Source organism: Rhopalosiphum padi, chromosome 4, assembly GCF_020882245.1.
Source record: "Rhopalosiphum padi isolate XX-2018 chromosome 4, ASM2088224v1, whole genome shotgun sequence".
In the NCBI taxonomy this organism is placed as follows: domain Eukaryota; kingdom Metazoa; phylum Arthropoda; class Insecta; order Hemiptera; family Aphididae; genus Rhopalosiphum; species Rhopalosiphum padi.
Genome location: NC_083600.1, coordinates 29,955,248 through 29,970,914, shown reverse-complemented (window position 1 = coordinate 29,970,914; position 15,667 = coordinate 29,955,248). Strand labels below are relative to the sequence as shown.

At 28.5% G+C, this 15,667-nt stretch overlaps 2 protein-coding genes and 1 long non-coding RNA gene across 7 annotated transcripts in view; 2 read left to right on the top strand and 1 right to left on the bottom strand.

The window, feature by feature from the left end:
* Positions 1-1,081: 1,081 nt before the first annotated feature.
* Positions 1,082-15,667, bottom strand: part of LOC132928534 (GATOR complex protein WDR24) — an 18,235-nt gene continuing 3,649 nt past the window's right edge. For 2 of the 5 annotated variants that reach the window (XR_009662037.1, XR_009662036.1), the window contains exons 11-14: positions 15,329-15,628; positions 13,134-13,343; positions 7,859-9,229; positions 1,082-1,679 (exon numbers count right to left, since the gene is read on the bottom strand). Coding sequence is in view for 1 of the 5 variants with exons in the window: in XM_060993286.1 (XP_060849269.1) it covers positions 15,341-15,628 (288 nt within the window). In the remaining 4 variants the exon portion in view is untranslated. Of the gene's footprint in view, positions 1,680-7,858; positions 9,230-12,499; positions 13,344-15,328; positions 15,629-15,667 lie in introns of those variants that run through there. The other 3 variants (XR_009662035.1, XR_009662038.1, XM_060993286.1) reach the window with 3 other exon arrangements.
* On the top strand, positions 3,073-3,620 carry LOC132928541 (uncharacterized). The gene is made up of 2 exons (XR_009662039.1): positions 3,073-3,403; positions 3,469-3,620. It is a non-coding gene; the product is annotated as an uncharacterized LOC132928541 (long non-coding RNA).
* Positions 12,407-14,879, top strand: LOC132928538 (ras-related protein Ral-a). Its single transcript, XM_060993295.1, has 5 exons — positions 12,407-12,628; positions 12,885-13,019; positions 13,095-13,303; positions 14,379-14,553; positions 14,628-14,879. The coding sequence occupies exons 1-5, from the start codon at positions 12,407-12,409 to the stop codon at positions 14,742-14,744; spliced, it is 858 nt and encodes a 285-aa protein (XP_060849278.1). The 3' UTR covers positions 14,745-14,879.

The following is a 15,667-nucleotide window of genomic DNA, read 5'->3' as shown; positions in this document are numbered from 1 at the left end:
ACGTAACATTTTGCGAAATGTTTATATTATCATTTTCTAAACACATTATAATTTCAAAAATATTTACTCTTTTTGAGCTATCTATAGAAAATTGAACTTTTCCATTATTTTAGTTTTTCTTTACCAATGTAGATAAAAAACATTGTAAATCCGGAATTAATGATTGAAAATGTATTACATGGTTCTCTATAAATTTACCGGCAATTTAGTTGGGAATTAGGAATTAGGGTCTGTGATAATTCAAAAATATCCCCCTTTCAAAAAAGCTGAGCATGCCACTGGGACATTGGGTTCAATGAAGATATGTCGTAGACCTATACTAAAGCAACCCATCGTCCAGCAACGAAGAAAGCATTTGCGTTTTGCGTATAGTGAATGGCTAGTGAAATGGCGGTCTCATTAAATATTTGGATTTTCGTGATTTTATCGATATTAAAAGATGCGCCGACGGTCCCTTGATCACGCTAATGTTTTTAAGGACACTACCAGTACCCTTTCCTCTTAAAAAGACGTATATTTAGTTTTTTAGGTGAAAAAAAAACAGTCAATAGGTGATTGTGGTCCCAATATGGAAAATAAAATTGTTTTTTTTTTTATATTTTATGTGCATATAAAGTTTTTGCAATACACTTAATCATTGTTTTGAAGTTTCGAAATGCAACGCCTATTCAATTATCCAGATTATGCATAAATAATCAGTAATCAGGAAGCCTTTAAATACTATATTAAATAGTATAATTACAGTTATTTCCTTTTGGCTATTATGTAATCAGTGGCGCAACTAAAAAAATTCGGTGAGGGGTTACATTATTACAATATATATACATATAATAAGTACATAGGTTATTATACTAGGCCTTGGAGGGGTTACAACTCCTTAACGCTCCACCCCTCCCCCCAGATGCGCCGCTGAATTTATGTTACATTGTATCTTGATTATATTGTCATTATATCACAATATTAAGAAGTTATAATAAGATAGCGATGAATATATTTTAAATTTTTAACTATGATTATAATATTACAACAGTTATTTGTCAAGATATGTTAACTATAATATAGATTAAAACAAATTAAGAAATTATATTTTTCAATAGCTATTCTATAGTATATTTATTACATTTTAGCTGTACTAGCGCAACATACAATTGAGGCAGGCCAATACGGTACAGAAAAAAAATAGAGCCACTAAGGTATACCCTGCGTTACCTAAAACAGTGACCCTGGTTTTGGATTTAGTAGTTGGTTTAGTAGAACAGTAGAGTCATATTATATTATATTATAATAAATTTATATTTGTTATATTTTAGTGATTCCTATACAGTCGTTTAATCGTCGACATAATTATAGATACTTCCCTATTCTCATACAGCCGTATGCGTGCAGCGTGTGTTTATTTTCCACAACAGCGGTTGTATGACGCGTCGTCGTCGTCGTCCCGTGTTTTTGTTGGCGTGGCCGCCCGCGCCCGTCGCAATCGCTACTCCAATCGTGATGGCCACCGACGGGCCGTCAGAGGTCCCGCTGAACTCACGGATTCGACCACGGAGACGAGACCGCTGTCGCAACATCACTGCCAATGCGTCCGTTGGGCCACGATCACCGAGCCCGCATATCCGTCAGCCGCGGCGGATGATGATGTATTGATGTACATGTAAGACCAAAACAACAACGAACAACTGCGGGCGCGACATAACATAATATTATAATATTATACATAATACATATTTTATAACCATTTGTTATAAATTACTAATTTAAATCAATACTAACACTGCAGTAATACTAAATATACCTATAAGGCTATAAATATAAACAAATACGCATATATAATTATTTTACTCGGTGTACGGTGTTGGTGATTTGTGACCAAATCCCTCAATAAATTATGAGTTGCGCTACCTGGGTTTATGAGAGGTACGTACTAGTTGCAGCCAAGTTATTGCAGCCACGCAATAATGTAAATACTAAATAGTATTAAAATTACATAATATATTTAGTATATACACATATCACAAAATATAATATATATATATTGGAAAAAGTATTCAAATAGTAATATACTAAATTAATTATTAATATACGTATTTTCCAAATATTCAAATAAAGTAAGTTTAATTTATGTTAAGTATCAATTTTTTTGGTTAGTATGGGCCGTTAAGTGTTAGGGCCCTTTGCCGCAATTACCACTTCTTTCCATCGTTCTTTATTTTTGCCATCTTTTCTGGATTCTCTACTCCTATATCAAACTTAGATCTTGATATAGGTACATGGACAACATATTATGGTTACGCATGAAGTTATTTTATTAAATAGTTTTCCTTCACCGCGCGCCAGACATGTATTGTCCATCCTATATTCTTTTGCTTTTCATTACTGCTACTATGTCCGGCTGGTTGTATAAATTATTCAAGTCATCATTAGTTCTACGCTCATGTTCATTGATTTTCTCATTATTTTTGGGGTCAAATATTCGTCTAAGTATTTTTCTTTAAAATAATGCTAAATTTTTTTCGTCAGTTTTTGTTGAAGGCTATCATGCCTCACATGCGTACAATTCAATAGGCCTAATGGCTAATAAGTAATTTATACATTGATATTTTCGACTTTTTTTTAGCATTCAAAAACATCTATTAGTAGCATTTACTCTTCTTTTTACTTTATCGTGTACTTCATTGATTATGTCTACCTAGTCCTACTTCAAGACAATTAAAAGTTTCTACCCTTTCAAATCTCATCATTTGTCTTACTATTAATTCTGTTTGATTGTGGGTTCTGCGTTATATCATTAGGTACCTATCAAATAAATAATAATAATATAATATAACATCATAAAATAATATTTCACATTTCAAATGTTCGTAAAAGTAAATAATATTGTTTTAACGTGTTTAGAATATAATACAATAATAGTGGAATAATACAAGTATTGTTCATAAAAATAATATAACTGTTGTCGTTTTCCGATAGTTAAAATACCGTCACGCAAACTTTTCGGTTGCTCACGGTAAAGAAAAAAATAACGAGTAAATTATGATAATACCAGACACCAGTGTTGTAATATAATACCATACCATATGTGTGTATTGTGTATGTCGTACTATACGTGACATATAATTGAGGCTTGTCGCATATTTGGTCGAGTGATAGGATTCGCAACGGTAAGGCGGAGATATCGTTAACATAGCACGGCAGATGATAGCTGAGAACCGATTGTAGGTACGTGTGCGGGCGCAACGAGGCTCAGATGTCGCAATGGCGGTGGTGATTTATTAGCGTGGCGGAGATGGTACAAGTGAGTTGAACGGAATAAAGTCAGCTGCGGTGACGCAAACTCAGTATCCGGATACGACGATACAAGTGTGCAAGGCATCGATGGCGACCGGACATAGACATGATACACGTATGGACAAGAGTAAATTATCTATTTCTCGCGTATATTAACGAATTATTAATTTTTATTTTAAGCGAATAATTTATTTACACTAGGCAACATACATGACCGGAAGAGATTATGCGCTATATCCTTGTTTAAGTGACCCCGCAAGATTCTGATTTAATACATTATTTGTTTTTATAATTTTATCTATAAAATATATTATTTATATTTTATATACGTATATTGTTGTATATTTGTGTGTTTATTTATATTTTATTACGATTATCGAACCACAAGAACTACACGGTTCTTATTAATTGCATTATTTTTATTTGTAAATGTACTATACGAATTAGCTTAACATTTTGCCAAATGTCTGTATCATCAGTATCTAAATAAATTATAATTAAAAAAATATTTAATCTTTTAGAGCTATCTATAGAAAATTGAACTTTTCCATTTTTTTAATTACAAGTTTTTTTGATAAAAATGGTTTTTAGAAGCACTGGGTATTAAATATTTGGTTTTTCGTGATTTTATTGATGAAAAAAGGTGCGCCGATGGTCCCTTGTACACACTACAAACTTTAGAGGCGTCGCGAGTACTCTTCACTCTTAAATAGACGTATATTTAACTTTTTTAGGTGAAAAAAACGGTAAAAAGTAACCGCTCCGGCTGTAGTGATAAAAAAAAAATATCGATTAAATACATCTATTTAAGAGGGAAGACTGTAGAGTACTGGTGATGTCTTTAAAACGTTAAAGCGTGCTTAACGCTCAAGAGACCATCGACGCATCTTTTTATATCGATAATATCACAAAAATCCCAATATTTAATATCTAGCGCCCCCAATAAGCACTTTTTTGAAAAAAGCTCGTATGCAAGTTTTCGCAGTGAAGGATTTACTTTTGAACTCCGAAACTCTGCACGCATAGTTAAATGTGTTGCCGAAACAGTTTACGCGCAAAAAAAAAAAGCAAACAATCGACATTTTTTTTATTACTATAGCTGCCGGTTACTTTTTACCGTTTTTTACCTAAAAAAACTAAATATACATCTATTTCAGAGGGAAGGGTACTCGCGACGCTTTTATAAACTTTATAGCGTACTCAATAAGGGACTGTAGGCGCATCTTTTTATATCGATAAGCTATACGTACAAGCATTTGTTTATGGCATCATAAATTATATTCGGGCCATTGAAGGAGAGTCATATTAACGATCGAAATAATTTTTAGGCCCGTTTGGTACAATCGCGTTAAAATTATATTGGTTTAATATTATATGAAATTTATACGCCGCCCTACTGAAAACATTGAATGTAAACCGAAACCCGAGTGTGCATATGATACGGCCCTAGATCGACAAGCCTGAAGACACTGACAGAAAATATACAAATATACCATCATCGAGTGTGTTTGTGTATAACGATATACAATTTACATACATGTCGATATCCCGTTTTCTGCTCAATAGAATGACACGACAGCGTGATGGACAATTATAATATAATCATAATAAATATTATAATATATAATATTATAATTGTAATATATTATATTGTAATTATTTAATAATATTATATTATAATAATTATTTTAATATTATAATATGTATTATTTTAATTATTATTATTATTATAATTATTATAATAATAATATAACAAAATCAATCATTTATGATGGTAATAATTATTATATAAAATATAATTGTATAGTCGCGGTGGTATTGTTGATAAATTATTATTGGCCAAATATTCACAAATATTTGTCGAGAAAAAAAAAGAAAGCTCACGCCTCACGCGTTTCCATCGCGTGCACTCTCGTACACATTCGTAACGCACATCAGCAATACGTCAATACATACTCTAACTATGTTATACATTCTTTGTTTTGTGCGATACGATTATGACAATATTGATTTGTGAATACTGTCGATCAGTATTGTACACGACCGCGGTTGCATATTATAGACAAGTAATTTCCGGGTACGGAATATTCAGCCATCGCGGTTTTAATCCGATTGAAAATCGTATTCGTCAAGTTTAAGTATACAAATGTAACCTACAGCAGTATAACTAGTTAGTACTATGACATATTGCTGGGCACGTATAGTAGTTGGATTATATTATTTATATTAATTATATTTATTAATACAGATATATACATACGAATAGGTATTGATAATTGACAGTGGTGTATTGCTAAAAATATTCGTGGGTATACGTCTTTTAGATCTTAGGTATCAATGATATACCTATAACATTGAATCAAAAAAAATTTTTTCTCGCTTCGCTCGAATTAACTAACAATCTTTATTCTAATTATCACTACCTATTACTTTGACCAAAGATTAACTTAAAAAAAATAGTACAGTCTAAGAGATTACAATGGTTACTAACTACCAATAACTTAGTGATTAGTGCACTAACCATGATTGCTAGGGCCCGAAACTTGATGCATTTGCGTCTTTTATTCTAACGATTACATTCGAGGCTCGTCGTCGTCTTTACAGAAATTTAATTCATCAAATATAGAATTTAATAGTACAGTTTTTATTTTGTATTTTTAGTGCATTTTATTCATTTTTGAAAATTCTAACAGGTATACGGGGCTATACGGCCGTATACTCGCGTATCGTCGTTTATTTAGAGAGTATACGCTAAGCAAAAAAATTGAGAAGTAAGTATACGCCGTATACCCCCGTATACCCTCTAATACACCACTGATAATTGATAATTAACTGAATTCAGTTCTGTCTCATAGCTACCGCCGTGGAGCCGCCGAAATATTCATAAATTCACCATTATTGAAATATAGTAGGTAGTTAAATATAATCTAAGAGCAATTAAAATCTTTGGGAATGCTCAGAGGCGTGTCTAGGACCAAAATTCAGGACAGGCCTGGTTACATTCATTATTCAGTGTGCTTATATAAATAAAAAATAAAACAATTCTTGTTTTTAATTTTAAAGCGCATATTTTAGGTATACTTAAGGGTTAAAAATCAGGGTAGGCTTCTTGTAATGATTTTTTGTAAAACCATTTTATTATTGGTACCTAATGCGGATAGATCAAGAATACCTAATATAAATATCTATGTATAGGTACGCTATCAATTATTAGAATATTAATTTAATATTTATTATCATTTAGTAATTTTTTGTGATATAAAATTAAAAAATTTTAACTTACCATATAAAACCCAATAAATGGCGCCGGTGTTTAACCATATATGTACATTAATGTGTTTTTAATCAATGTCATTATGCGGTGACATTTTAATTAATCGTCAGGTACCTAATAAAATAATTAACTGTTTTTCAGTAAAAAATGTTTTAAACTGTAGTTTGAAAAATAATTCATGGTAAGACGTGTGTATATTATGTGTGTTTGTACTGACTCGATAAAAATATGCACATATTTTTAAGAATCAAACACTGCAGTAAGGGAGCAGCCGCTGTACCTTTTTAAATAATATATAATATGTACTATTTTGAATCCTTTGCATTTCTTCAGATTTTAATTTGGATTTAATGAATAGTTGACATTGACGACATTCTTTAATCTTCGTATTTCAGTGTTAATATCAAATTACTTATAATACTAAAGCAAAAAATAACAATTACTATCTTGTTTTATGATAAAATAGGATTTTCATTTTCAGTGTCATTGTTTTGTTATATACCTACGCAGCGAACAAAATGTTTAATACAAACCGATTATCAAGATTAATTAATATTATAGTTAGGCACACGTTCTGAGAAAATTAATTGTTATTATACTCCAATTAAAATAATTATTAAATTTATAGCTATATATAAGCATATTCTTCTGTCTATCTTTAGTATAGAAAGTATAGATTCTATATAATATACTTTGTATACATATTATTATTTATTATAGATATGATAAATGTCGAAAGCATATTTATTATTAATTATTAGCCGTTGACTGCTATTTATAATTTATAATGTGGCAATTTGTAGTAACTGAAAATAAAACACTGTCTATGATGCTTGATACGGTATACGGTGTACGTATCTCAGTGACTACAGATTCATACCAAACAAATTGGGAATTCAAGAGGATTTTTATGTTAAATTAAACAAGACTTATATATCGAGTACAATTTAACATATTTACTTAACCGATGACTTGCATTATTGCATTATAATATATGGGGCAAACGATGAAACGATAATACTTCACACTGGTGCAACTACCCCAAAAAATCTTGAGAGAGAGACTGAAACCCTTCCATAAATTTTCCTATGTACTATTATAATATATACTTAACAAAAATAAAAAAATGTATAATTATAAATGAGTAAATGTCGTTCACATAATATATTTCAATATATAAATTATTTTATTTATTGATGGAAATAAAATATTTAGTTTTATAATATTATAACAAGAAAAAAACAGACACAGTTTAAAATTCATATTACCTATACGGCTATACATAATTATACTTACAATATCCGTACGGAAAATTTCACCGTTACGCCCGCACTCTGTACAGTACACATAATATATTGTTATAACGGTTTGGCCTACTTCCGAAAACAGAATAGTTATTAAAATTATAGTATCTATACCACTGTTTTTAATATTAATACAACAGTAATATATAATATAAACATAGGAGTATAGTACATTAGAACATATGTATATGATATACCTACGTCCTACATATACTGTGTGGATATATGGTTAAAAAAATGATATTCTTACAATACTATATTTATTAAACATGACTGTATCCAATGATGAGTCATAAATCTGTACATCCGGTTCGAGTTGAACCGTTCGATTATATCTAAATCGGTTATCATAGAAAAAACTCATTCTAAAAATTAAGTGAAAATAAAGGAATATTTTCTTCAATATTAAAAGTTGATTATAATATTTAATAAACAAATCAACATAATATTGTATAGGTGATATTGTATAGGTATTATTATATATGTATATTGTATAGTATACAATGTATACCATATACATTGTGATTAATTTATAACAGTGCTTTATTAGTTTAATGTAAATACATTTATGACTTAATATAAATGGGTATCAAAAATCAAAATATAATATTAGGTCAATAATAATAAATACGATAGGCTGCTTACTAATTCTTTCAGTCTGTCAATGTGATTTCTATAAAAAAGATTTTTTTTTTATATAAAATCGAAAATAAATAACTAACACTAGATTTTTTCAATATCAAACATTTTATTACTTTTTAATTTTGTTCAAAAACATACTCAACCAATCACAAAAAATTGAGCGAAGAAATTAGCGTGTAGGTTAAATTAATTATTCCGTGTACTGTAATATAAATAGGTACCTATACTTAATTATATTTTAATGTTATGTGATGTCATATTGATGTTATAAAAAGTATACGCAGTTAATTAAAAATTATGACCCTGGTAGTGATAGAGTTTCAAGAAATCAAAACGGATTGAAATAATCAAAATTGTTTACAGTGTAAACTTTAAACTTTAACAGTAATATTTAAACCAAAATTAATAATTCAATTCAATTTTACAAATGAAAAAATGTAATTTAAATTAATTATTAGTTATAGTAAAGAAAACAAATTTTTGTATCTTTAGATTTTGCCGCGTCAAATAGTGAAAAATGGTTTTCTTGTCTAAAAATCAGACCTACCCACTGTACTTCCACGAAGGCATATATTTATATATATGAATATATATCATTGGTATGGTGGTTGTATCATCACTCCGAGGCTCGAGCTGACTAGTAGTGCGTCTCTGAGCTTGTCACTGCAGATGCAGGCACGGACTACAGCACCGTATGCCCTTTTATACTTTGCTTTTGCACCTAAACACAGTTTATAAACCTATTAATAAAAGTCAGTAGGGTAGAGATACGTCATATAAAATTATCATAACCTTTCAAATACCTAGAGAAAAGGATTGAAAATTGTCCATTAAGTTACAAATTATGTCCTTAATTAACATTCCATCCTATCGTGTAAGATAGGTTGTTTCCCAATATTAACTTAAGTTTGTGTATGTGACATGAATACAATATGATCGAAAAAATAGTTGTGGCGTTTATAAAAATATAGCCATAGAAAAAAAATAACATTTCAATTTGTATTCTTTAGTGTATAAATAAATCGAATTTAACTGTTGAATGTTTTCAAATATATATTAGGATTTAAATACATTTCATGGTGCTATAAAATCCGTATTATAAATTTATTCAATTACAATACAGCTAGTGCATTGTGCATAGTAGAAAATTATACAAGACTATCATTCAGCGAACTGGACATTTTTTCGAGTATAAGTTGTAAATAGTTTGTGTTTAGACGTTACAATTATGATGGATAACAACTTGGTATAATGTACAATATATTCAACAATGCATGTCGCATGACCCGATGACCATATGTCAAATGTATAAATAAATTAATAATATTATTATTATTATTATAAATATTAATAAAATAAGTGTACGTGTACCACCAGGTAGGTATATCGTCTTAAAAAAGTATTTGCTCGATACTTTTTACTAGTGGATTTATACCTACATATTTACTATCATATATTTAAATACGCAATAAAGATAAACGTATTAAGAGTTATACGTCTTTACAATAGCAATAATAGTAATAGAGAATAAGAAATATAAGCAATATAATTATTGAAATAATGCGAGTCATACGTTGTAAAATAAGGGTGCAGCCGTGCAGGATGTGCATTCACGCTTATATATTTTTTATTTTTAAAATGTTTTCTCTTCAATAATAATATGCTTTTTTGAGACGAAAACAGCAATAATGCGATATGTGATTTAAATCTGATATGGAATCGGTATTTCGTATTTTATACATTTTTGACTTATCAAATATAAATTAGCTGTGGACCAATTATCAATAAATAAGAGATAAGTAATAAGTAATAACATTAATATATTTATTGTATTATTGAAAAGAAAAATAATAATGAAAAGTTAATTTTTACATGGTACAATGTAGTTACTTGTAAAAATTACTATTACGGTGACAACTGACAAGGAACGAACTAACAAATAGTTAAACTGTGATACCTAATGAGAAATCACAAATGTTGATAATTTTCATCATAATGCCAAAAATAAAAATAAAGCATGACAATAATTATGTTCGACGATTTCCATTATATTCCACAATTAAAATGGTTGAATCATGCATTTCAATATCGATGAAACGATAAATGTATAAACCATCATAAGCCTATTATATAATATTATACACAATTAAAAAAAATAATTTCAATAACACTATAATTATTAACTAAATACTGATTCGTAATTGAATTTTTATATGTATTAAAATATTTTAAAAAATATTCTGATTAAGAATAAACAGAATATGAAATTAAAAAATTATATAATAATATTGTATATTGATATAATGTCGGTCAAAGTAAGTAAAAAAAATATTTTCAACATTTTTAGAGATTCTCGAAATAATTAACGTAAATATTTAAATCGAGTTAAATAGATCGCCATGTGTTGTAAAGCGACAATAAACCACTTAATTTAACGTTATAGCGTAAAAAATATGTTGTATTACCTATTAGTCAAAGTATTCAAATTCCTTACGACTTACACACATGATGATTCACCACGTACGTACGTTCGAACCATCAAACATTGGTTATCCTCTAATAAAGTTGATCTATTCAATCTTAAAATCGTATCTAATTGTCGAACCATTGTTGAGAACCATTCAGTTATTGCAGAACACCCTCCAGTAATTGAACATCGCTCACAAATGATTTAATTTTAAGAAAATTATGTATCGAATATGAAAAATTAATAGATAATATTGTTACTTATTAACTTATTAGTGGTTAGCAGTTCACACACTGGGCTTGAAGTGTTCAAAGTTCAAACACTAGCACGATGTTTTCAATCACTGGGATTTCAATTTTTTTTAAACTATAACTAATGTCTAATATGTTTAAGAGTAATTTGGTTTTATCTTGGTTTCTTAGTAATAATTTTAAAATATACAGGCATATCTTCCAGTCAAAATTGTATAAATATGAAATAAAAAGCCAATTTATAATTACTTTATAAAAGTAAACAAAACCTTTACTGTTAAATCACTGGAGTGTTCATTGTAGTATTCTTATAAAGATTATATTTTCAAATATATACCTACCTACTTAGCATTATTATGTCATTCAAGAAATACGGAATATTTCAAAATTGGTCTTAAAACAAATAAATATCGACATATTTAAATTCTAAAAATATAATTTTTAATAAATTTATAATAGTTATGCCTGGTGAATTATCTTGCATATAACACTTGAAAATGAATACTTAAGTGTAAATATACATTATATTAAATCATACACACCATGCACAATCCATATATCATACCTAAGCCTATGGTTAATTATTTATTTGTATTATTAACAAATAATATCTTTATTTATCTTTAATGATCAGTTAGAGCTCATTATTATACTGTAATTAAACTTAATTCTACCGTCTAAGCCTTTTGTGATTTTCAAGGAAAAATAATAATTTTATTGTTATTTTGTTATTATTATTTTTTTTACACGAGCCGCAGTTTTTATTTTGTAATAGAAATCATATTCCAATCGTGATGTATAAATTAAAGTGGCGAATTTTTGGTAATATTTCGTGGGTATCCAAAATATTTCTTAATGACTATAGGTAAAATTCGAATAATTTCCGTTTTTGTGTTTCAAGTAAAATAATCACTGACAGCTACGTCGTTTGTTGTATCGAGTATATAAGTTGAAACCAACCCAACTGGATATTTTCTGATAGATAAGGGTTAGTGAATCATACCATATTAGTATATTACCATAATTACAAATTCAAATTAAAAATAGGAAATCAGAATACGATTATAAACAGACGTCATAAGCAATGCTGTGAACGCGAACTTGGCTTTAAAACTAATAAAAATTGTAATCAACATTCAACATCAACTACAGACGATTATTAGCAATCGAACTTTATCGGATGTCGGGAAATATTCTCTCAGCATGGTCACACTGCCAATTTTGCATCGTCGGTAACACTAACCAACCCCAATCGACATTGATAAGACACTCGAAATGTAAACAATATTTATCTCTCAAAAATCAATTAACATTATTTCCGTACAAGACTAAAATTAATCATAAACATTTAGTGTTAGTAATATACTTTATACATCAAAATAATTATTTTCCCATCAACAAGGTGATTATTATTTATTAATTATTCATCGAAAATTCAAACCTCTCCCCCTCCTCGTAATCATTTACACACGATTCGGTGAAAACGATTGTAAACACCTACTTTATATTGCTCATATATTTTTTCCCATGATTGTTTTTGAATGTAATTTGTGAGAAAGCTGTGACCCTAAGAAGTTTTCACTTGACCCGCCGCCAGAATCTTATTGCATTCAGGTACAACAATTAAATCTAATACAAGCTGGTTTGTTTTTTTTCAGCACCAACAGTTCATATTTTTATCACAAGCCATGAAGAAAAATAATGCACAGCAGCCAGCTCTGCATAAAGTTATAATGGTGGGTAGCGGTGGTGTTGGTAAATCTGCTCTAACCCTTCAGTTTATGTATGATGAGGTATGTACAATTAAAGTATAAGTATAAAATTTCATTTCAAAGTATGATAACCTTAGTTGACACGCCCCAATATAGTTTGTCGAAGATTATGAACCGACTAAAGCTGATTCGTACCGTAAAAAAGTAGTCTTGGATGGTGAAGAAGTCCAAATTGATATATTGGACACAGCCGGCCAAGAAGATTATGCTGCCATTCGTGACAATTATTTTCGAAGTGGTGAAGGATTTTTGTGTGTGTTTTCCATAACAGAAGATGATAGTTTCCAATCAACAATGGAATTTAGGTATGTTATTTATTAGATTTTGCATGAGCAGATTCAATACCTATCATCAACATAAAGTCACAATTAGATTCACAATACATCATTCATTTACTAGCCTATTTTGAATTAATCAATAATTTTTTTTTTCACTTACCCATGTGAATTATATAATTTGATACATATTTATGAAGTATAATAAGGATCTACTAAATAATTACAACATAGGTTTAAATTACAATACTTTCTCATATAATAACCTCGTTTTAAAAAAAAATATAGATATATCATTTTGAAAATTATTAAAAATTGTATGTTAAGTAATAATTCTGTATAAGAAATAAATGATTTGTATAATTTTATCTAAGAGAATGCTATACCTATATGTGTTGTCTCCATTTTACAAACTTACAACAAATTTGCTTTCAGTAAAATTGTTTTTTTTGTTGTAATCTTTAATAAAAGAGTGAATTGACTCATTAGTCATTATCAAACATAATGGTAAGAACATTATCTTTTATTGATTTTTTATATTTTATTTTTTAAGCAAATTATGAGCATTTTTTTATTTCAGTGTTAAACATACTCATTATTTACTTAAAAATTTAATTATTAAAAATTCAGTTGATTTAACAGATAATGTTTTTACCTTTAAGTTTGATAATAGGTTAATTCACTTTAATATTAAAGTTTACATTACAAAATCATCAGTTCTTTTGAAAGAAAATTTGTTGTATAGTAGGTTTGTAAGATGAAACATTACGTTCATCCTCTTAACTACTTAATATGTATTAAGTTATCATTTTGATACTGTTTTTAATAAATAATTTAAAACAGATAACTGAAAAGGATTCATTTAAAAAGAAAATAGTTTTATCTATTTTAATTTATGCAATATAATATAGGATTAGTTTTACTAATTTCTTTATTATTCTATATTTAACTTAATTATATACATATTTTGTAAAGAAAAAATACTAACCTACATTTAGAAAGTACAATTATGCAAATTTCATTTTGTCTTTTTGTTAGTAACAATTGTCAAAAAACACAAGTTTATTTTAATGTAAGATAATTAACATTTTTAATTATTTTTTAGAGAACAAATTCTACGAGTGAAAAATGATGAAAATATACCCTTTTTATTAGTGGGTAATAAAGGAGACTTGACAGATAAACGAAAAGTGTCATTGAATGAAGCTCAGTCTAGAGCTCAAGAATGGGGAGTGCCATATGTTGAAACATCAGCTAAGACAAGAGATAATGTTGATAAGGTGAGTGACATAACAAATAAACATCAAACTAAATGCTTTATTTGGAGATAAACAATTACTAACATTATTTGCAGGTATTTTTTGACTTGATGCGTGAGATCCGTGCTCGTAAGAAAGAAGATGTAAAAGGAGCAAATGGCAAGGGTAAAGACAAAGGTAGACGAAAGAAGTTGAAATGTAGTATAGTGTGAAAAGTTTGAACCCTCAACATCTCTGGAAATCTAATTCATTATTATTTATTATAATTTTTAATAATATGCAATCAATTATTTTGATTTTGATTATAATGTCTTTCTCCTAAATATATATCAAGGATTTTAATTTTATATGATTTTATAGTAAGATGTGTATTATCTTTTTTTCTCAGACATAAGATTCTTCTTTCCTAATCTTTAATATATACATATTATATTATATTATATTCAATGTGTTCCAAATGTCTAGAAATATTTATTACGGGTTAATTATTAAAGAAATTTCCAAACTTCTTGAACACATTGTATGTGTATGTATGTATTACATATATATTATTGCTTAATACTTAATATAACATTTAAAATCCAATCACATATATTTATTTTATGTATTATTTTTATACAATTTTATTATATCATTTTAAAATACAGTTGTTTTTTTTTACCTATATCTATCTTGCAGAACATAATAAGTGCAAATATATATTATTGTAAAATAACAAATAATAATATATTATTCTAAACACTGCCATAAACATTTAAAATATTGAAAAATACAACAGAAAAACTTTAACACTTACATTGTATTGAGATCAATATTCACACTTGTGTCCACATCCAGTTGGGCAGTATTTATTTTCCATAAACCATTGCTTCATGTGTCCAATGTGGCCACCATGTGCACATCCCCTACACCATGCATACATTCCACGTACAATCCTTTGGCATAATGCACACCTAGCACATTCAGAATGTTGACAATTGTAGCAGCGTCGATTGTTTCGTGTCAAACCTTTATAACACCATCCACACGTCAAATAAACTGAAGTGGAAGTTCGATGCAGTTGTAATATGCTACGAATACGTGAGAGTTGGATTACCTAATTTTAATAAAAAAATAACTTATATTACTTTTATTT